This window comes from Polychytrium aggregatum (assembly GCF_025602895.1).
Source record: "Polychytrium aggregatum strain JEL109 chromosome Unknown BJ171scaffold_11, whole genome shotgun sequence".
In the NCBI taxonomy this organism is placed as follows: Eukaryota; Fungi; Chytridiomycota; class Chytridiomycetes; order Polychytriales; genus Polychytrium; species Polychytrium aggregatum.
Window position 1 is genome coordinate 659,380 of NW_026516213.1, and position 20,509 is coordinate 679,888.

Consider the following 20,509-nt stretch of genomic DNA (forward strand, 5'->3'; position numbering starts at 1 on the left):
GACTCCCGCGACTCCCGCGACTCCCGCGATTCGCCGAAACCCCAGCAGCTGGACGAGCCCGGTGACCCGCATCGTGATCCAACCAGCGTCATTACGGCGATTCCGAAAGGCAATGTCGCACTGCTGGGGCATGCATGACCAGCAAAGGCTCACGTACCACGAGGGACTGGTGGCTGGGAGGGAGCTGCTGGCCGCTTCAGGAGACAGCGTGTCGAAAGAGCAATGGACACACCGTCACCCCGTCGTCACCCGCAGACAAGGCGCGCCGAAAGCTGGACGATACACACTCGGCCGAGAAAGCTGGCCAAATCGTGTCCGTCGCAGGGTGTTTCATCGACCGGTCCATCGCAGCAGCGCTGGCGTCGGCCGGCAGCACTCGGCCAGAGACTGATCAACACCGCGGGAGCTCCATACAGAGTGACTCGCTTCAATGACGGCGGGGCTGCAGCTGCCCCTGGCTGCCCAGTCGGCATACCGGATACACAGGCAACAAGCGCTGCAGGCCGCGTGTCGGCCGCCCTTGCCCGTGCTCGCGCCAATCGCTGCCGGACCGTTCTTATCGGGCCGGCTGGGGCACGCACAGCACATCCGTTGGCCTTGAGCAGACCCGTCCCATGGCCGAACCATGTTGCACACGCATCCCGGTAACGCACGCGCAGCTGTGCCTGTGCGACGGCCGTAATGCAGTTCTCTGTTGTGCGCAGCCGGCCGCGTCTTGTCCCAGAAACCATACCGCTTCCACAGGACGCCGCACTCCTCTGTCGGGTCTGTGGCTGGTCGCACGGGCGCGCTCTGCCGCTGCGTGCCAGGGGTGAACCACAGGAAACCGCTCCAGACTGGCGCTGTCCCACGACCCTTGCGCCAGCACCGACCAGTGTCCCAGAGGAAAGACGAAAAAACTCATCCCATAAAACCCTCCCTCTGCCCGTCGCCGAGGCACCCTGCACCCGAACCCGCCCTGCAGCATCTCGCCCAAGCTCGGCTCTGCACCTCGTCCCCCAAGCAATGTTCGTCGTCAGCCCGCCGCCTGTGTTCATCCCAAACACAAACCTCGAGGAGGTGCGTCTTGTGCATGGTGTCTCTTGGAGTGGCGCATCGGCCGCTTCGATGTGCTTGTCGCCACCTCCGAGGCAGTGTTGGAGTAGCAGGGCATGACCAAAGCGAGGGACGTTGGCTGGTCGTGCTTCTCCGTCTGCCCATGGTGGGGCATGTTCTCGCCCTCGGCTCCGGCAGCGAGCCTCGTGTGGCTCTCATGGCTTGTCTCTGCGGCGCCGTCCTTGCGGCCCGTCGACTCTTCGTGGCTCTAATGCTTCCCGGCTTTCTGCGCCGTCTTCAATCCATCCTCCGAACCTGACTGGAATCCAACCTGCAATCGTCGATATTCGCCCCTCCGACTGGCACCAATCACACAATCTGCGCACTCGTCTCCACACGCAACCACCCAGGTCTGGGATATCTTTGTCGATTTCCCAAATTATCATCTCTGGAGCAAGAGCATGCCCGAGGTTCAGATCATCAACCGCGAGCGAAGGATCGGAAACGGCACCAAGCTCAAGCTGACCGTCCAGTTTGGCTCCAAGAGGCGAGTAAGCTTCGATCGGATCACGGTGTTCTCCCCGCCAACGAGCACTCGGACAGCAGCCGTTGCATGGGATTTTGATGATGAACAAATGCGGCTTGGCTGTAAGTTATCACTCCATCGTCAGCAAGAGAAGGGGGACGATTGAGTCGGTGTCTGCGGTACCCAACTCGTCCGAAAATGAGGATGGCGGCGCCGCGCAAAAGCCTTTGGCGGCCCTGGCTCGGTCGACGGAAGCGCATCTCTGATTAACCATGGTCTCTCGTCTGTTGATACCATTTGGCTTGCGTCTCCGAATTTGCGATCCCTGCCACTCGACCACAACAATCTCGTTCATCTCCTCCAGCCGGATACAAGACACACTTCCTGCGGACCTTCAAAGAAGAGGTTGCCCCGGATGGCACTCTCGGTGTCCTCATGACCTCGTATTGCCGGTTTGACGGCTTCATCGGCGATCTGGCTGGCGTCTTTGTCAAGGGCGACATCAAGACGCTCATCAGCAACGTTGCTCTCGAACTCACGGAATACGTATGCTCCCGGCGAGACTACGGCGTCGTGCACATCCCACGGACGTATACGCCGCAATCGGGGCGCTCGGACAGCCTCGACCTTCGTCACTGGTCATACACTTCAAATTCCAGCCAGAATTCGCACTCCCGAGCCTCGTACTGATTGCTCCCTGTGCCATAAGCATTCCGATACCATCGCCATTCACTGTGTCGCTTTTTTGGTCGCTGGTGACAAGTCCGGCCCTCCTATGAGTATTATTCCTATCTGGCCGCTCTGTGTTGAAAGCCTTTAATTTGTATGATCTCCGTTGTTTGTGGCCATGTCTGCGACGGACGGCTCGTCCTGGCGCGATGGCGACAGGTTTGCTGCGCTGTCAAGGGCATGTCCCCAGCGAACGTCATCCATCCCATCCCCCTCATCCGTTATCAGTGTCAATCGCCCGTTATCAGTTTCAATCGCTCGTTGTCGGTTTCAATCGCTCGCTCGTGTCGACTTTTGGCTTGGCTGCCGCGCCGTTGCTTGAGCCGCCCTCTCGGCCGACCCGGTCGGTCCTGGAATGCCGCTGCCCATCATAACACGACCCACGAGCATGCGCAAGCCTTGCACGCCATGACCCGCTATTGTTTCCGACATCCGTCGCCGAAGCGGCAGCCATGTGCTCGACAGCGAACTTTCCGGCTGGCCAGCCGGCTGTGCGGGTGCTGCTGGTGGTGGTGGTGGTGGTGGTGTGTTTTTCTGCTGCCGTTGCCGCACGGGGTCTTCGTCCTGTCTTTTTGCCCACTTGCCCGCTTGCCCGTTTCCCTGCTCGCTCGGTGCCCCAGCGTCCTTCTGCATCGCTCCGCGGCAAGGGGGGCGGGGCGCTTTCCTGGCTCGCTGGGCCGCAATGACGCGGGGATCCAGCGGCCCGCCAGCTCGCGCCGCGTCATTGTGGCTGTCTGGCCGCTGCGGTCCGGCTCCTGGCTAGCAAGAGCCCCACTGGTTCCGCACCCGGCATGAGCCTGGGGCCGGACACACGGACACAGTCGGCGCACCACACAACGACCGGCCCCCGAGTCGCCCCTGCGACAAGTGTGCAACCGGACGCGCTTCTCAGGCGCGGACCCCGCGCGCTGGTTGGCCAGCTCCCCGTGCGACGCTGTGTGACTCTGCGCGCGACCGACGCGCCAAGCGCTGTTGTCTCTGTGCAGAGCATGCTGCGTTGTCGGTGTCGCTCTCGCTGTCGCTTTCGCACCCTCTCGGCCGTCGCTCGCTCCTCGCCGCCGTCTCGCTCGCCAGCTTGCCACCTGCGCCACCGGCTGCGCGTCGTCCTGGCCACACAGTTTAAGGGTCGTCTGTCGCGGCCCCCGCGTGAAAGGCCCTCGGCACGGCTGGCGCTCTTGTTGCCGCCTAATTGCCTTGCCTGATTTGCGCAGAGTCTTTTTGTTTGCGACGCTGCTGGCCTGGGACCTCGTTCCAGATTTTCTCTGGCCGGTGGGTGCACATACACCTTTGCCCGTCAGCTTATTTATCCTCGGCCGTCGCCCCCCGCCCGCCGCGCTGGCTTGGCTGCCTCTTTTCGTCTTCAGGACTCGTCGTTCTTTCCTCCTCATCGAGTTCCCTCCTCTCCCCTCTCGAAAGAACACCCCTCGATCCTCCGGCTCTGACTCTTGCGAGATGGGAAAGCTGATTGTTGCCGCCACAGCCGGATACGTCCTGGCTTCGTCGGCGCTCGTCCACGCCTACAGCAGCAACCCGACCAACTTCCTGAATGCCCACAACAAATACCGCTACTGGTCGTACGCCAACAACGTCCAATGGTCCAGCACTCTGCAGCAGCACGCCCAAAACTGGGCCAACCATCTGGCCTCCACCGGCGGCAGCGACCACGGAAGCGATCTGTCTGCCAACAGCGAGGGAGAGAACCTGAGTTTCTACTGGGTTAGCACCGGCGCCAACATCAACCAGGCCACGGGCAACTCCAACATGGAAGATGCCGTCTCGAACGGCTGGTTCTCGGAGTGGACCAGTGTTTCCAACTGGAACAACGTGGGCTTCTCAGAGTCCACCGGCCACTTTACCCAGGTGCGTGTCGCCCCGTCCCGCCGCCTGAGCTTGCTCAGCAGGATCCGGTATCGAGCTCCGCGCTATTTTGGCCCCCACCCCGAGCTGTTGCCTCCCGCCGCACTTGCCTCCCGCTGATCTTGTCAACACCAACCACACATCTCTCTCGACAACACCGCCCAAACTGTCTCCATATGGTGGCGCCATTCATCGTGCTCGCACTCACCCTAATCTGTGCGGATCTGTCGATTCTTCTGTATAGCTTGCCTGGAAAGCCACCACCACCATCGGCTGTGCTGCTGCCCAGGGCGTCTCTGGCGGATGGGATTACTATGTCTACGTCTGCCGATACCAGCCTCCGGGAAACATCATCGGAGCGTTCCAGTCCAACCTTCAAGAGCCCAACGTTAACCGTGGCAACGGTGAGTTCGCATCCGGATTGTGCGTGTGGTGTCGGTGGGAGGGCGAATGAAACTTGGCAAGAAATGATGCTGCTGTGGTATGTCCCACGCATGATCTACCAGCTGACTCGTCAACGTATCGTGATATTTTACATTCCTGTATCGCCTCAGCTCCCTCTCCTGGTGCCACTGGAAGTAAGTGTTGGATCGACATTGCATCAGCGCCTGTCTCCCTTCTGCGTCCGGCATGGTCTAACCATAACTCTGTGGCTGTTCATCGTTGCCAGCCCAAACGATCCCCGGCTGTTTCTATGACGGATCTAGCCGTGTCCTGACCTCCTACCAGGGTGTAAGTACCTCTCACAGTCAACAACGATGCTATCTACCCCCCACAGCCCTGCTCGAGACTGACACGTATCGATGATCCAGACCACGTCGTCTCCCAGCTCCTGCTCGGGAACTTGCGCCAGCAACGGCTACAAGTGAGTGTTATTCTCGCGCTGTCCGATCTGTGGATGCATGCAGCGTTTTACAGCGGAGCACCTGCATCCGTATCGTTTGCTATCGCCTGCGTTGACCGTCCTGCTCGGCCACCAGGTACTACGGTGTCGAGAACGGCAACGAATGTTGGTGTGACAACCAGCTCTCCAACGTGGGTGCCGGCAGCGGCGACGGTGCCGGAACTGTGGGATACAACGCCCCCAGCGGCTGCAACGGTGCCAACGGTGGTGCTTGGCGAATCTACATCCAGAAGGCCTCTGCCCCCGCTCCCACTAGTAAGTTATCACCTTCAGTACTCTGACGTGCAGCAATTCAGAATCGCTCCTGTGGCCTTGCACTTGATCGCCTGTGAGCTAGCCGACTTGGCGCCTCCTCTTCCTCAGCTCGGAGCTGGCTTTAGAGTCTTTGTCGCTCAACAGCTGCTGATATCTGTGCTCTGCACTCTTTGCTCTGCAGCTCAAAACATTCCCGGCTGTTTCTATGACGGATCTAGCCGTGTCCTGACCTCCTACCAGGGTGTAAGTACCCCTTCGCGAGTCAGCAGCGATGCTATCCAATCTCCCGCAGCCCCGTTCAATGCTAATCCCTGTCATCAATCCAGTCCGCGTCATCTGCCAGCGCCTGCTCGTCCACCTGCGCCAGCAAAGGATACAAGTAAGCAACACTTTCACCATTCTCTCGCACCGTTATAACGCTGTCCGGTGTTGACGGCATGAGCACATCCGCCAAGTAGTGTTCACGATCGCCGGCGTGTTGTTGACCACCGCCCCTCTCTTTCACCGACAGGCTGTACGGTGTCGAGAACAGCAACGAGTGCTGGTGCGACAACCAGCTTTCCAACGTCGGCACTGCCAGTGGCGTCAGCGGCGCCTTGACTGGATACAATGCCGCCAGCGGTTGCAGTGGCTCCATCGGTGGCGCCTGGACTATCTACATCAACAACGCCCAGGGATCCTCGCCTGCTCGTAATGTTGATTCCGACCGCTCGTGCATTTTCCTTGTTCTTGATCGACTGCAAAGAAGCATCGTCGGACTCAGGATCCTGGCTAACCTTCTGGGTTTCTATGCGCATCCATGCAGCCGCTCCAACCGTCCCTGGATGCTTCTGGGATGCTTCCTCGCGTGTTCTCACGGGCTCTTCATCGGTGGGTCTTGGCTACTCTGAACATCCGCGTCGCCTTGGGATGCGTGCGAATAGCATGCTCGCGCCCATCCCCATCTCATTTCTCATTGGCCATACTCATGCTCGCCTCTGCCTGTGTCTAGACCGCCTCGGGACGCACCCAGTGCTCATCCAACTGCGCCAGCGGTGGCTTCAAGTAAGTTTGTGCCAGCGTTGCCGTTGTCGCACTGCGTGCTGCCACCATCGTCAGGGTTCGTTTAGATTCTGACCACCGCCAATCACTCCAGGTATTACGGCTTTGAATATGGCAGCGAATGCTACTGTGGCAACCAAATCCAGACCGGCGGCACTGCTGGCGACGGTTCTTCGACTCGCGGCTCCTCTCGCTCTGTCTCGGATTGCAACAACAACGCAGGCTGGGCCATCTATATCGATCTTGCCACTGGCTCCTCTGGTACGCATCCCGACAGCGACTCGCCCAAGCAATCACAGCGCCTTGGTTTGTTCTGCTTTTGCTCTGCCAGCTAACTCGCCCCTCTGCTTTTCCCCCTGCAATACTCCAGGACAACAAGATCCTGGCTGCTACTACGACAACAGCAACCGCATTCTTCAGGGCCCCAGCCAGATCGGCAACGGCATCCAGGACCGCACCACGTGCAAGACCTTCTGCACCAACCAGGGCTATCTGTACTACGGCTACGAGTACGGCGACGAGTGCTACTGCGGCAACAGCATCAGCAGCGGTGGCTCCGGCGGCTCGGGTGCTGGCCCGCGTGGCACTGCTGCCCCTGCTTCGTCGTGCAGCAACGCATATGCCGCATGGATGGTCTACATCGGTATCGCCAAGTCCACCTCTGCCACCATCATGGTCGCCACAGGCAACTCCACCGTCTCGGCCTCGGGCTGGACCCAGTGCAACAACCCTGGCGAGATCAGCCAGTCGTACGACTGCAAGGCCAACGCCACCTGGTCCTGCAACCTGGGTCGCTGCACTTGCTCTCAAGGTTCGTACCGTCGACCGACGTTGCAATCATTGCAGCGTGCTCGTCTCTTTTTGTTGAGCCGAGATCTCGGAGCGCCTCCAGAACAATCATGGCGTTGCCTTTGTCGCTATTGTTGCTACTGTCCCATCTTGCCGCCCAATGCTCGATGGCTGCGGATGGCCGAGCGAATACTGGTGTCGAGGCTCGACTGTACTTGCATTTCTAACATGTGTCTGTCGTTGTGATTCCAGGCTACATCCTCCAGAACCATGCCTGTGTGGCTCTCCCCTCGACCGCCGTCGACCCCCTTGCTGTCATTCGGTTCGAGGTCCGACACTAAATTGTCGGATGGTCATCCGAACCATCAGGCTTGTCGCCGGGCCGCGCTCAGCCTCCAAGGATCGCTCCTCCTCCCTCCCCTGGCCCATTCCTTCCCTTCTCCTTTTTCCTGAGTTCACTGACGATGGGTTGTAGTCGTTGACTCGATTCACTTCCCAAAGTTGTGTGCGCACACAAGCCAGCAACGGCAGGAATCGGGCTCTTTCCCCCCCTCTCCTTCTCCTCTTGGTTTCCGGTTTGGTTTCGCTTGATGTTTTTTTTACCGCGGTGTGCCGTGCTGCTCAACTCTTTTAATGCCTTTCATAGATTTGGAGTTTCTAGCCGGCCGATCTTTAGAGACGCCTCCTCCAGTTTGCGCAATCTTCCTTCCAAGGATCCTTTGGACGGCGGGCCACGCCTTCGTCAACTTGAAAGCTTTCCTTTCGGGCTCTCCAAGTTACTTTTGCGGCGCAGCCTCCTCTGCGATTCCCAGCGCCGCCCACCCCTCCCCCCTCTCTCACACTCCTATGATACAGAAACAGAATGCATTTCTTGCATACCCGCTTGCTTTGGTGTCGTCTTTGTTGCACTCCATTCAGTCCTTTCCCGTCCACCACCACTATCCCCCCCGTCATCACCTTTGCCCATTCTTCCTCGTCTCTCATTTCATTTTGCTCGACTTGTCCTCTCCTCAATCATCCTTTAGAAACCCCGGTCTTGCTCTCGTCGCACTGTAGCCCCCAACTGGTCAGTGCCTTGTCTTTGCCTTCTGCCTTCCCTCCTCCCTCCTTTTTTTGATTTCTTTCTTCTTTCCTTTCCCTTCTGTTTGCTCCTCGCATCGGCTTGCCAATGCTGACTGAGCGTCTCTCGTCGTCTCCTCATGGATTCAATCTGGAGAGCAAATCAATCAATACACAGCGCTCCCAGAACGAAATGGGACTCCCTGTTTTTGAGCCAGGTTAGTGTTTTTATCTGGAACCTGAATACACCTACCCACTCATCACATTCATGGCCAAGCACAGCACCATCTTGATATCGAGAACCCACACTTTGTCCGGAGCTGTGCAAGCTGCCATACGCTGTGGGATCGAGACATCAATGCAGCCAGGAACATGATCTCGGTATGCCAGTCGATCATCGCCACGGGAGATCGACCGGGTGTATTCAAGACTGTGCTCCCGAAACCAACCAAAACCACTCGATTGCCAGCCAGGACGGGAAACAATTTCACGGCTTGCTCACTGGGCCTACAGTCAGTCAGCGGGGTTCAGACATCTGAAGCCAGGAAGGAACTGTCCCGTTTCTTTCTGGACCGACTGTAGCATGGTTCAGGCACTCCGCTGAGGAACACTCTCGTCTCTTGGATCACCACCGGCGTTTGCAAGCACACCGATATATTCCCATGGCTCACTTGACCTGCTTGGTCATTCGTTCGTCTCGGTGCCGCCACTCGCACAGGCTCCTTGCATCCAAAGTAGTGCTCTCCAGTGTCGCCAAGGAATGCGGGCCATGACATTCAGACAGCGTCGCCAGGTCCATAATCACCACATCGACATCCGCACCCCGTGGGACAGTCGCTGCTCTGGCGGAACCACCCCCGGAGATGGTCAATGTGGCCGCCGTGCCCACAGACCATGCAGAACGTCGTCAGGCCCTTGGGACACGGCAGCTGGCAGATACTGCATTGCAGCTTGAGCAGTTGATTGCACTTTGAGCATTTGCCGTCGTCGGTCTGGCTTTGGCCGTTCGGTGTGCCCTTGGATTTCTCTGCCCCGCAGTGCGGGCAACGCAGACCAAATGCTGGCGACCCGACATACCCATAGACACGATCGTCAGCAGAGACAGCAGCAGCACCAGACCCAGCCAAAGGTCCCCATGGCACAGTGGGATGGACGAGCGCGCCCATCTCGCAGACGATACCGCTCCAGGCTGACTTACCGAACGTAGACTGCATCGAGCGCTCCTTGCTTTCGGGGCTGTCCCGCATGTACTGCAGCACCTCGGCGCTCTTGTCAAGGAATCCCCACTGGTAGAGCACGTTTGCATAGATCAGCTTCCATTTGTTGAACTCGCCGGCCCCAATCTCGCTGTACTTCAAGAACTGGGAGCGGTTGCTGGCTTCGTGTGAGCTGTCGATGTTGGCCTGTCCCTCGGCCGAGCTTGGCAAAATCTCGAGCTTAATACGGCGAGTCGGGGCAGAGGTCTCCTCGGCTATGCCTGCACCCTCGGATCCAATTGCCGCTGGGGAGTTGAGCGAGCGGACATTCACGCTGCGTTGTCGAAGAGCGTTGCTGCCAGGGAATTGGCGGTAGGCCACTGCGTCTTTCGAAGCCGGCTTAGGATTGGGATATGTCGCCTCGCGGCCCGCAAGACTTCGAACACCAGTCATGTCCAAGAACGCATCCGCCGGAGACTGCGGTACCTTGAACGTGCCAAAGATAGATCGTGGCTCGCTGCCAGCCGGCTGCTCTTCGTTCGAGGAATTTACTTCGACAGACTCGCTGCTCGCGCGCCTCACAATATCCGACCATCGCTGGCTGCGCGCCTTTGGCTTGAAAGGTTTGGCTTCCGGGCGCACCGTGGGACGCACATGGCCATCTACGACATGGGCAATGGTCTCGACCTGCGCGTGAGGTGGACAAGTACAAGTGTGAGCTCCCAGTCCGCCGACAAGCCAAATGTCGCTGAATCAAGCCACCAGCTGCTCGATCGACACTGAGACCATCTGCATCGACAGCAAACGGCGAATCTTGGGACTCATGCTCACCGGCGTCGAATGTGTGCTCTTGTTGTAACACGTCGAGAATATACACGAGAGCATCGCCAGTGTTTGGTAGTCTCGAACCCTCCGCAGGTGGGTGTATCTGTCGAAATGACGCAGAGCGGCATATCAGACACGCACGCAGCCACCAATGACCAGGACGCTCTATCCAGATCCGAAACCCGATGCATGCATTGTCACATTGCGCCATGTACTGAGGCACTTACATTGCCTTGACAAGATGCCAACCAATCGGATTGGCCCCCAGAAAGAGCACCGAGCCACTCCCGGATGGTTTCTTGTCTCGTGCTTGGGCCACACTGCTTTCGCGACGGATCGGATCCTTGGATCGACTCGACACGGCTTTGCCGAGCCTGGACTGTGTCTAACATCACAAAAGCTCCAGTCAGTCTCGATAGCTACAGCTGCAATCCGACATCGGGCTGCTTGATACGAAAGCGGTATGTCCAAGCGCTCGTCTCAGTACCAACCTCATTTAGCTCGGAGTCCTCCCCGACGATCAGCGACGCCATGCCCCAGATCTTGAAAAGGTCAGGTCGGTCCAGGCTCTTGGCGACATTTGCATTGTGGAGGCATATGGATGCTAGGTCATCGCCAGAGAGACTGGAGTGCGGTTCGTCGCGTCAAGTATGACTGTGAGCTTGGCGCATCTTGTATGTTCATCAGCATGCATATTCCCCCACTTGACCACTCGCATAAATGGCAGGATATTCCTCCGTGGTGTGATGCACCTCGCCAGCACCCCCCCCGTTGCGCGCTGCGTCAAGCAGCCAAGCTTACATGTATCGCTCTGCAAGCTCCTTGTCGAAATCCTCGAGGCGCTGCAGATTTTTGATCGTGACGGGCAGAGCCAGCTGCTTCTTGGCCGCCTTGGTAGGAATGTATGCATCAGTATCAAGGCTCTGCACGCTGAATCCGTCGGTTTGAATAATCTTGGGCACGATGTCGATCGCATGCGAGGACACTGCGTCAGCGTCAGTCCAAGCGTCTGCCCCGGCGTCTGCCCCAGCGTCGACATCGGCCCCGACTTCAGGATGCGGCGATGACGACCGAGAGTCGTTTTGGGGATCCAGTGCAGCCGCAGCCGCCTCGGTCGGGTCTACGAGAGGATTTGGAGAGCCATGTTGTGCGGTAGCCCACTCAACGGCAGCGGGTGGTGCTGGGGGAGCTGCTGCATGTGGAGCTGCATGTGGAGCTGCATTGGCTTCCTTCTGAGCCAGCATCGCCAGAACATCAGCAGGGCGTATGTTTTCAAAGCGATTCATCTACACAATCAGAGTGGACGCTGATTAGCGCGACCGAAGTGAACAAGCAAGAACAAGCAAGAACGGGCAAGAACAGGCAAGAACAGGCAAGAACGGGCAAGAACGGGCAAGAACGGGCGCCCATCTCCCTTCCCCGCAGTCATAGTTGCGAGCTAGAGTGCGCAACATGGAGGTATCCACACTGCAGCTGCGACTCAGTTGCACTATTGCCATAGGCCGATGCACTCAGATAAGCAAGGCCATCCAAAGGGCACTCAAATCAACGCAAGCGTACCTCCTCCCACAGCAATTGTGGAACCTCGCCATCTATATCATCGTGAGCCCAGCTATCGAGGGTTTTCATCGGGTCTTCGTGGGCGCTGATCTCCAAGCTGCCGGGATCAGCCGGGTCTGCAGATACGACTGGGTGTCCGATGGCGACACTGGGGTTGAAGCCAAAACCGGTCGTCGCGGGTGGAGCCACAGCGACTGCGGCGGCTGGATTAGCCAAAAAGGAATAGCTTGTCGGATGCTTGAGTCTGAGAAACTTGCAGTAGCTCAGATAGAGCTCGTATGTCTCGGGCTGACAGTCAAAGCGCCGGCTCAAGTACTTTGACGACTTTGCCAGCTTGACAACGACGGACCAGTTCTGAGATTTTGGGCTCGGGATTCGCGAGTGGAAGTACACGAGCTTGCCTGGTAAATGAAGCAGTGCGTAAGCGTAGGTCGTTACCACTCTCCTCGCGCTCCGATCTATATGCGTGGACTGCTGATTACCGCTTGGTGAGAATACTGCCGAGCTCAGTCGCGGATACGGCGTATTGTCGCTTTTGTTAACCGGAGTGTTGGGCTTGGATCGATGCGCCGCATCGACGATGCTGAACATGCCAGGCTGGCCCGTACTGTCCTCGTCCGACGAAAGCGACGCTTCGTCGTCACTGGCGGGCACAGCCACAACAGAGTTGATTTGCCAAGGGCGCGGCTGCTGAGACTCGGCCGTTCCCAGGATTTGCCCATCTATCAGGCCCAAACTCGACTGCGACATCTCACCCCCTTTGAGCGGGCTGTTCTCGGCGCTCTCTCGGTGACGAATGTAATCAACCAGCTGGAAGAGACATCCTTCACGCCGGTGCTCGCAGCTGCTTATGATCAGCCTCAGGTTCTCTATCAGCGATTGGAAGACTTCACCGTGATTGCTCTTGATGTCCGGGCCCCGCTCCGGATAGTCTGCTTCGAAGTAGAGCTCTATCTCCAGGGGCGGGACCACAAACGACGGCTGCTGGTCTTGGGCTGGACTGGCAAATTGCCCCTCCTGTGTAATCGACGAGTCCGCGAGGGCCATGCTGTTGGAGCTTGTGATCGTGCACACGAGACCATCGATCTGGGCGTTTGGGGAGCACGAAAGACGTGAGTTTGGGCGAAGCACTGGCCCGATACAGTGATCGAGACACACATGTAGCGGTTCGTGTGTCAGTGCCGTTGCGGAAGCACGCGTTGGTCCTCAAATCTTCCGCATCTACCGACCTGTTTGACGGCCACACCGTGATTGTTGCCCAGCTCCGCGATTTCTATTCTCAAAAGCTCTGCACCAGAGATTGGCATCAACCCTTGGTTTGCCTCAAAGGAGGCATCGCCTGAGTATTGCGAAAAGTTGTGCAGCCCGAGTCCATCTGGCTTGTTGTCTGAATGGACCAGCAATGAAGCAACTGGCTCATAGGGCAAGTCGGGATGCGATTGCTCATTCCCAGTGCCGATTGAACTGTAGTTGTATCGAGGCGTCGCAGCAGCAGACTTGGGTACCCTTGGCGAGTATCCGATGTACTACGTCGTCGGTAGGTGTAAGACTGTCAGATTCGCAACTCTTCCACAAACACCTTTGGCTCGTCGAAACACATGCAATCAGGACCAACAATTCCTCCATCCCGTCCCACGAGGTTGCTGCTTCCGGCGCTCGGTCTTACAGCAAGGATATGTCTAGGGACTGTTTGCAGGTGAAGTTGCTGGTTGCGATACCATGTCACAAGTTGTACCGCATCTTCGCCGTCTTTGCTGGTCTCGAAGTTCCAAAAAAAGTCTCGTGCCACATCGAAACACTGCTCAAATGTGTGGACGGGCTTTGTGGCCCCCATTTCGCCACTAACGCTCATAGCCGGGGATAGGTAGCCGTCGGTGCTGCCTTGACGACTGACTGACCCAAACCGAGATCTCCAAAGACAGGGCGACTTTTCGACCTGCTGCGGAAGCGTCACCACGCCAGCTCCAAAGGGCTGCCGAGACCGAGTGCATTTTCACGATTAGCGACCGTGGTTTACGGCACCAGGCGGACCAAGTTCTGAAGATTTTGATGCAGCAGCCACATACCGTGAAGCGGGCTCTCCAGATTGGAACTCCGGCCGAGATCATTCTGAGGGGCTGATGAATCTGACGAGTATTCCAGAACTATCACAGTTGCATGGATGGGATTGAGGCGGAGCAAACGAATGAGCTCGGAATGGGAAGATCTTCGAGCTCAGTTGCAATGTGCTTTACATCTTGCCAGTCGATTCTGAGCAAAGCCGCAAAGCGTCTCGCCCACACCGACACAGCGCCGATATATCCCCACGCACGCCCTCTACAAACCTTGACCTGCTCGTCCAAGCTCCATGTGATCAGTTCATTGTTCTGCATCGGACTCCAGTCAAGGCCACAGATCTTCTTGCTGTGTCCTGTATGTGTATCGCTGATCATAACAGGTTTCTACCCAAACGAGTTCGATTAGCACGCTGCCTGATACCCAGGAGATCTTGTATTGCCCTGAGATGTTCTGCAACAGAGACGGGCGCATGTCCTGAGAGCTATAGGGCTCGGAAGTTGGCATGGGTGCAACCCCCAGAAGCACTGCTCGGCGCTCTCGCTCGACGCCAGGATCGTCAGGATGAATACAGTCGCCCCCACGTACCCGAGTATCCCAGATCTGGAGATTCGTGTCTTGTGAAGTTACGAACGTGTGCTCGTCGCTGGGGCTCCATCGGATATGGTTGACGACTGCCATCGCGCCAATGAAGTTTGGTCAGAACAAGCCCGCAGCAACATTCTCTTGAGACCGACACCGACCCAGCCAAGGATGAGGCAGGGAGGGTACAGGAATGACAGCGATGGTGAGTGAGCCCACAGCAGATGCAATGGCAGCGATGGGAACTACCTTTCCATCCACAAAACTTGGATGCTGGCCTGTCCCCGGCTCGCAGATCCCAGGTGTAGATATATCCGTCAAATGAGCTTGTTGCCAGCATCTGCGGGTCAAGGGGCGACCAGTGCAGACTGCTCACGGCTCGAGTGTGTCCCCGGAAGACATAGCTGACGGCTTTCTGGTCGGTCGACGCTTGAGTGTCCCAGATAAGCACCTTGTGGCTGGATTGCTGTGGGTGTCATCCACCGGGCAGGTCGCAAGCAGGGAGGAAAATATCAGCTTGCCGGATGGCCGTGCAGCCATCGGGCTCGTCAAGTGGATGGATCAGGCGCCAAGAGCGGGACGGTATTTCGGTGGCCTGGGCCGAGTCAACCAAGATCGCTCGCAAACCCACCGTGGATGCAAGCAAGTGGCTTGATCCTGTATGCGGGCTCCACTGCATTTCCGAGACATCTGCATGGTTGTGGTAGGGTATCATTTGAGCCGACTGAGCTCTATCGTGGAGGTTGACGATGCATATTCCAGTCTCGCTGTCGGGCATAGACCGTAGCGACGGCGATGTTAGATGCGGATGAGATGTTGCGGCGGTGCGTCAGCGCCAGGACGACTCAACAGGCCGGCAGCAAAGCCGCCATGCCTCGGCCAATGACCCCTGTTGGGAGTCATTCTGTCGGCATGCTCCCGTATTTGCGACGCCGTGTCATCATCGTCTGTCCCCTCGGCCAAGCCCGTTGAGCACATCAGACAGAACGTGGATGCAGTAAACCAGAGGAGTTGGAAGCCCGCTTACGTGGCCAGCGCCAGATTTGGGCTCCTTGCCGACATTGCGAGCGACGTCGTCGAAGGATTGAGGCGGATTCTTGTCTGAAAGGAGGCCACGGGGGTGCCTCCACCATCGGTCGAGGTGTGCGGGCTGCCCTTGGGCTGGATAGGGTGCATTGCTGTCATTGGAAGAGTGGAGGATGCTCAAGATGGTTTCACGGTTTGCCCAACGCTCGGACGGGTTGGAGCAGGTAGCTGTCTCTGGCTGCCTCTGGAGGGAGAGCTGAATGGATGGGCGACGGTGGGCGGCGGTGAGCAGCGGCGGACGCTTCGCTTGCCCGTCTCGATAGGCGACTGATGGAAGCGGCGATGGCGGCGAGCAAGGAAGCAGAAGCATGCAGCCCGCCCCAGGCAAAGGAGATGCGGCCCTGGGTCTCGCAGGCGTGGTTGGATCCGGCAGAGGCCCGACAACACCACACCGCATATCCACCGCCGAGTCATCCGATGATGGATGCGCCCGCACAAACGAATGCTCTGGCGCGCGGCTCGATAGATAAAGTGGTCTATTCAGCGCCTGCCCAATGACAGGTCGACTCCGGACTGCTCGCTGTTCGCGGCAAATCCATGGATCGCAAGGCCAGGCAATGCCGCGGTCCCTCACACATCATCCGAGAGAATCCTCCCTGGGCCGCTTACGACGACTTTTTGCCCTCGGCTTCGAGCTGTCGCTGGCGCAAATCGACCTCGGCCAGACGCCGGGAGGCTCCAACCAGCTGAACGACATTCAGGATTTGCTTGAATGCCATGATCGGAAACATGGTCACGGCCAGGGCAAAGGCACCCTTTTGAGCAAACTCGTCCGGAAGTGCGCCCGTCAGATACCAGGCAATGAAAAACAGCTCGTTGCCGGCACAGACCAGGAACAGCACCGTCGAGCTTGTGTAGTAGAGCCGCAGGAGCGGGTTCGATTTGGAGTCCATAACCTTGTGCGATGATGCTCCAGATGTCAGCGACGAATACATGTGCATATAATGCGACGACAGATCGAGCGATATCAGAACTTGGAAGAGCAGAGCGAGTTGCGGGTGCTGGAGGGTCAGATGCACCAGCAGACACGTTGTCGTCGATCGGTCGGTGACCATATCCAAGACCGCACCAAATCTCGATGCTGTACCCAGAAAAGATGGAATGCATGATGCATGATGCACATTAGACAAGATTGAACTGAGGTTGGCAAGAACCATAGCGAAGCAACGAAGCAACGAAGCAACGAAGCAACGAAGCAACGAAGCAACGAAGCAACGAAGCAACGAAGCAACGAAGCAACGAAGCAACGAAGCAAGGGGCCAAAGTCAAAGGTGTTGGTCCGGCGATCATTTGCCGCGTCGATCCGGCCAGTCCAGTTGCGACTGCCGCGCCATTGCAAAGAATTACAGCAGACGCAGCATTGTTGGAGCTTACTCTGCTTGAAGTATCGCGCAGCGTGACCATCGACGGCATCGAGGAGACAGGAGATGGAGTAGAGTAGCATCGCTATCCACGGGCGGTTCGACAGGAAGTAGAACGACGTGAGGGCCAGGATGACCCGGAAGTATCCGATCACGTTTGGAATGAACAGAAAGACATTTTCGCGGACAGCGGGACCATCGCTCGGCCGAGAGGAGCTGCTTGGCGGGGATGCCATGCCGACGATGCGTTGTGCAGATGGCCGTCCAAGAGGGGGCCTGATCACGACGACGGGTGTTGGGGAGGCACGAAGCCAGTAAGCGCGTTCGAATGCGGATTGAGCCATGTGGGACAACAACGTGGAAGCAGACGGCGATGGCTTGACTGATAACTGACTGATGGCAATGGCAATGACAATGGCAATGGCAATGGCAAGATGGTACGCGGTTCATGAATGATCAACAGATGGATGACCAATAGCACCTCGGCCTGGCCGACAGTATCCCCCAACCGCCAGAATATACATAGTGATTTCATTGTTCTTTCTCGAGGATTCAGGGCGCAAACAGTGTCAAGCCGTGCATAGGAGCCGGGACAGGGCGGTGGTGAATTACAAACGAATCAAAGGCAGGACAAGAGGTGCGCTGGTTGGGACGACAGAAAATGTGCCCGGTGGGCATTCGTGATGACGGAAGAGGTGGTGGTAGTGGTGGTGGTGGTGGTGGTGGTGGTAGTGTGGTGAAGAAGCTCAGCCCGGAGGCAAGGAGTGGTGCCAGACTGTCGGTAGATACGGCTCAGACAAGGCGTCTAAGCAATGGCGTTCCACAACTTGACCAAGAACTGCTGGAACTTGGTCTTGGGGGCGCCCTGTTCGTCGGCATCGGCGTCCGACTCGGTGACGCGATCAGAGTCCAAGTCGACTTTCTCGAGCGGAATGAACTTGGAGCGGGTGATGAGCTTGTGCAGAACATACAAGAGAATAAAGAATGGGGCTCCGACTGCCAAGCGAGGACGGGAGGAAGCGGCACAGTTAGACGCTATTGCTCTACCAGCGCAACCACAGCTCGATCCCAGGCAATACTTACTGTAGGTGGCGATGATGTTTCTGACATCAAATGGAGTCGTGGTGACGGCCTGGTATCCTTCGGCAATGACGATGCCAAGAGCCAAGATCAGGGCAACGATGGGGCCAAAGGGATAGAGCGGCGAGCGGTAGGGCAGCTCCGAAAGAGGCCGTCCCTGAGCCTTGAAGGCCGCACGGAACCGGAACTGAACCAGAATGATGGACGCCCAGGTAATGATTCCTGAATAGAGCGGCATTCTGTCAGCACATTGGCAGCGGGATTGTGCGTCGCCGAGTTGGCACATTGTCGCAGCAGCCAGTCGGGCCACACGCCATGGATTACGTGGATTATTCCCTCATCGTACAGCAGGCGCGGATCGCTGCGATTGTCGCTACCAAACCACCGTCGATGAAACTCACCAAGGACTCCCGTGATGTTGATCAGCCAAGTAAAGACAACGCCGTCTATGGGAGTAGAATTGCGTCAGTTACTGTCCGTTGTACATCACTGTCCTGCTGCCGGCATTTCCACCGGCAAGCCACACGCATTACTTACTGCCCCACAAGGTTCCAAGGAAGCTGATGGCGCCAAAGGCAGCCGTAAGCAAGACACTGGCGGCGGGAACACCCGAGCGCGAGGTATGGGCAAAGATTCGGGGGGCCTTGCCCTCCTTGGCCAGGGCGTAGAGCGTTCGGCTGGAGGCATAGAGGGCGCTGTTGGAGGCCGAGAGCACAGCAGTGCAGATGACGGCGTTCATGATGTGGGCGGCCGCACTGGCGCCGGTTCGCTGGAAGACAAGCGTGAAGGGCGAGACGGTGATGTCGTTGTTGTTGCTTGAGTTGAGGAGGCTGGGGTCGTCATTGCGGATGTTGATGCCGATGACAAAGATGGCGAGGATATAGAACAACCTGTATCGGGTAGCCGGAAGCCCGGTGGGATCAAGATCGGCAAGTTCAGCACCCAAACTACAGGCAGCACAGGGCGAGATGTCGCCATTATGCAGGGCAGCCTCATCATGCGAACCATGTCGACACACGTACAAGATTCGCCAGAAGGTTCCGCGGATAGCCCTGGGAATGGCCTTGGAGGGGTTCTTGCTTTCGCCAGCGGTGATGCCGACCAGCTCTGTAGATGCGGATTGGGAAGGATGAGCCTTGCAGCACAAGATCCGAGCCGCAGAGCGGACAGGGCAGCCAGCGATCGGATTCCGGCCTCCAGACCTGACCTTGGCACAACTCGGTGCTGTCCCACCCGCCAGCACCGACCGAGACTCAACCAGGCCAGCAGACACATACCCGTTCCACCAAACGAGAAGAAAGCCAGGAGGAAGACATTGAAGATGCCCGAGAAGCCGTCCTTGAAGGGGGCGCCGTCGATAGCCCAGTAGCTGAAGCCCACGGCAGCTTGGCCGGGAATGCCGCCGGCATTGAGGACGATGCCGACGATGATGAAGATGCAGACGGTGACGATCTTGATGGCCGAGAGCCAGTACTCGGTCTCGCCAAAGCCGCGGACGCTGAACAGGTTGATCGCCAGCAGCAGCACCAAGGCAACGCCGGACCAGATCCAGGCCTGGATATTGGGTGTCCAGAACTGCACAATCAGGCCCAGGGCACTCAGCTCGGCCGGCAGCGAGACGGCCCACTGAAGCCAGTAGCTCCAGCCGAGGGTGAACTGCAGCGACGGGTCGACGTAGCGACCGGCGTAGGACGAGAACGAGCCGCTGATGGGAACCAGGGCAGCCATCTCGCCCAGACTGGTGACGACAAAGAAGACCATGATGGAGACGAGCACATAGGAGACCAGCGATCCGAGGGGGCCGGCATAGGCCACCGTTGCGCCCGAGCCCAGGAAGAGGCCGGTTCCGATGGTGCCGCCGATGGCAACTGCAGCGAGAGAGCACGAGAGGGAGGGGCATGATATGCATAAGCAGCCAGCATAGGATGCCTGGTGGAAACAGCCGGCGGCGCGACGAGACGGACAGGATGAGCAGGCAGCCAGCGGACATACTCATTTGCAGATGCCGGGGCTCCAGCCGGCGCTGGACGTTGGACTCGACATCGCCCGAGGGGGCGGCTTGGTTGTCACTTTCGTGGGTGCCCATTGTTCCGTAGGAGCTCGAGCCGGTGGTGCGCATCGCAGAGCCGGGTTGCCCGAAGCCTTTTTATCGGTGGTTGACCAAGGCAAGGGCGGGCTGGCGACGGGGTTGAAATGCGAGACGGTTTTTTTCCTGGCCTTGTCGCAGCACCCGCCCACACAGCGTGGGTAGCACCACATGGTTTGTTGGTGGTGGCGAGCCGCAGTGATGGCGATCGGATTTCACAATTGCGTGCTGGCTCGGGCGGCCTTGGGCTGGCCTGTGGGTGTATGCGCTGCGAGGCCTGGCTCTGACCCTGCCATGAGGGCAGTCGCATTTGTCTGTGGCCTCTGTGCTCCTGCGGTGGCTGGATCGGCGAGGCCGAGCACCATCTGCAGCGCTCCGGAGACAGCGCTCTCGGCCAATGCACCTGCGGATGCATTCGCTGGGCCGGAGGTTACAACTGCGTCTCTGGATCTGGCTGTGCCAGGACCAGCGATGCCAGTCCAT

General features: G+C 58.1%; 5 protein-coding genes across 5 annotated transcripts; 2 read left to right on the forward strand and 3 right to left on the reverse strand.

Annotated features, from left to right (window-relative positions):
* Positions 1 to 1,005: 1,005 nt before the first annotated feature.
* On the forward strand, positions 1,006 to 2,251 carry BJ171DRAFT_579944 (uncharacterized protein; the record flags this gene model as incomplete). The annotated part of the gene is made up of 3 exons (XM_053114000.1): positions 1,006 to 1,059; positions 1,446 to 1,683; positions 1,926 to 2,251. 3 exons carry the CDS (start codon positions 1,006 to 1,008, stop codon positions 2,249 to 2,251), a joined length of 618 nt encoding a protein of 205 aa, XP_052968528.1.
* A 1,491-nt stretch (positions 2,252 to 3,742) lies between these two features.
* On the forward strand, positions 3,743 to 7,477 carry BJ171DRAFT_579945 (uncharacterized protein; the record flags this gene model as incomplete). Its single annotated transcript, XM_053114001.1, has 14 exons — positions 3,743 to 4,150; positions 4,392 to 4,551; positions 4,702 to 4,725; positions 4,818 to 4,879; positions 4,960 to 5,012; positions 5,128 to 5,306; positions 5,488 to 5,549; positions 5,633 to 5,685; positions 5,818 to 5,996; positions 6,112 to 6,176; positions 6,298 to 6,350; positions 6,442 to 6,608; positions 6,718 to 7,158; positions 7,389 to 7,477. 14 exons carry the CDS (start codon positions 3,743 to 3,745, stop codon positions 7,475 to 7,477), a joined length of 1,995 nt encoding a protein of 664 aa, XP_052968529.1.
* A 1,200-nt stretch (positions 7,478 to 8,677) lies between these two features.
* Positions 8,678 to 15,897, reverse strand: BJ171DRAFT_497872 (uncharacterized protein). The gene is made up of 16 exons (XM_053110311.1): positions 15,441 to 15,897; positions 15,045 to 15,180; positions 14,663 to 14,879; positions 14,420 to 14,505; positions 14,101 to 14,217; positions 13,843 to 13,920; positions 13,443 to 13,748; positions 13,006 to 13,302; positions 12,259 to 12,862; positions 11,777 to 12,177; positions 11,018 to 11,502; positions 10,708 to 10,840; positions 10,444 to 10,601; positions 10,223 to 10,319; positions 9,394 to 10,078; positions 8,678 to 9,255 (listed from the first exon to the last, which is right to left on the reverse strand). The coding sequence occupies exons 1-16, from the start codon at positions 15,596 to 15,598 to the stop codon at positions 8,972 to 8,974; spliced, it is 4,242 nt and encodes a 1,413-aa protein (XP_052968530.1). The 5' UTR covers positions 15,599 to 15,897; the 3' UTR covers positions 8,678 to 8,971.
* Positions 15,898 to 15,958: 61 nt separating this feature from the next.
* On the reverse strand, positions 15,959 to 17,118 carry BJ171DRAFT_497873 (CDP-alcohol phosphatidyltransferase-domain-containing protein). Its single transcript, XM_053110312.1, has 2 exons — positions 16,874 to 17,118; positions 15,959 to 16,580 (listed from the first exon to the last, which is right to left on the reverse strand). Exons 1-2 carry the CDS (start codon positions 17,094 to 17,096, stop codon positions 16,105 to 16,107), a joined length of 699 nt encoding a protein of 232 aa, XP_052968531.1. The 5' UTR covers positions 17,097 to 17,118; the 3' UTR covers positions 15,959 to 16,104.
* A 447-nt stretch (positions 17,119 to 17,565) lies between these two features.
* Positions 17,566 to 20,187, reverse strand: BJ171DRAFT_497874 (amino acid permease/ SLC12A domain-containing protein). Its single transcript, XM_053110313.1, has 7 exons — positions 19,933 to 20,187; positions 19,218 to 19,808; positions 18,963 to 19,047; positions 18,478 to 18,830; positions 18,342 to 18,386; positions 17,944 to 18,162; positions 17,566 to 17,856 (listed from the first exon to the last, which is right to left on the reverse strand). The coding sequence occupies exons 1-7, from the start codon at positions 20,057 to 20,059 to the stop codon at positions 17,666 to 17,668; spliced, it is 1,611 nt and encodes a 536-aa protein (XP_052968532.1). The 5' UTR covers positions 20,060 to 20,187; the 3' UTR covers positions 17,566 to 17,665.
* Positions 20,188 to 20,509: the final 322 nt, after the last annotated feature.

Bases quoted from the DNA above. Each gene is read 5' to 3' on its own strand.
- BJ171DRAFT_497874 (XM_053110313.1), bottom strand. From the start codon at position 20,059: ATGCGCACCACCGGCTCGAGCTCCTACGGAACAATGGGCACCCACGAA. The intron at 19,809-19,932 runs GTATGTCCGCTG...CTCTCGCTGCAG, and splicing joins GCCCCGGCATCTGCAAATGA to TTGCCATCGGCGGCACCATC. The intron at 18,831-18,962 runs GTACGTGTGTCG...TACCCGATACAG, and splicing joins GGAACCTTCTGGCGAATCTT to GTTGTTCTATATCCTCGCCA.
- BJ171DRAFT_497873 (XM_053110312.1), bottom strand. From the start codon at position 17,096: ATGGCATCCCCGCCAAGCAGCTCCTCTCGGCCGAGCGATGGTCCCGCT. The intron at 16,581-16,873 runs GTAAGCTCCAAC...TTCTGGGTACAG, and splicing joins TGCGCGATACTTCAAGCAGA to CATCGAGATTTGGTGCGGTC.
- BJ171DRAFT_497872 (XM_053110311.1), bottom strand. From the start codon at position 15,598: ATGACAGCAATGCACCCTATCCAGCCCAAGGGCAGCCCGCACACCTCG. The intron at 14,218-14,419 runs GTACGTGGGGGC...TCGTTTGGGTAG, and splicing joins TCCAGATCTGGGATACTCGG to AAACCTGTTATGATCAGCGA. The intron at 13,749-13,842 runs GTATGTGGCTGC...CGGTCTCGGCAG, and splicing joins TCTGGAGAGCCCGCTTCACG to CCCTTTGGAGCTGGCGTGGT.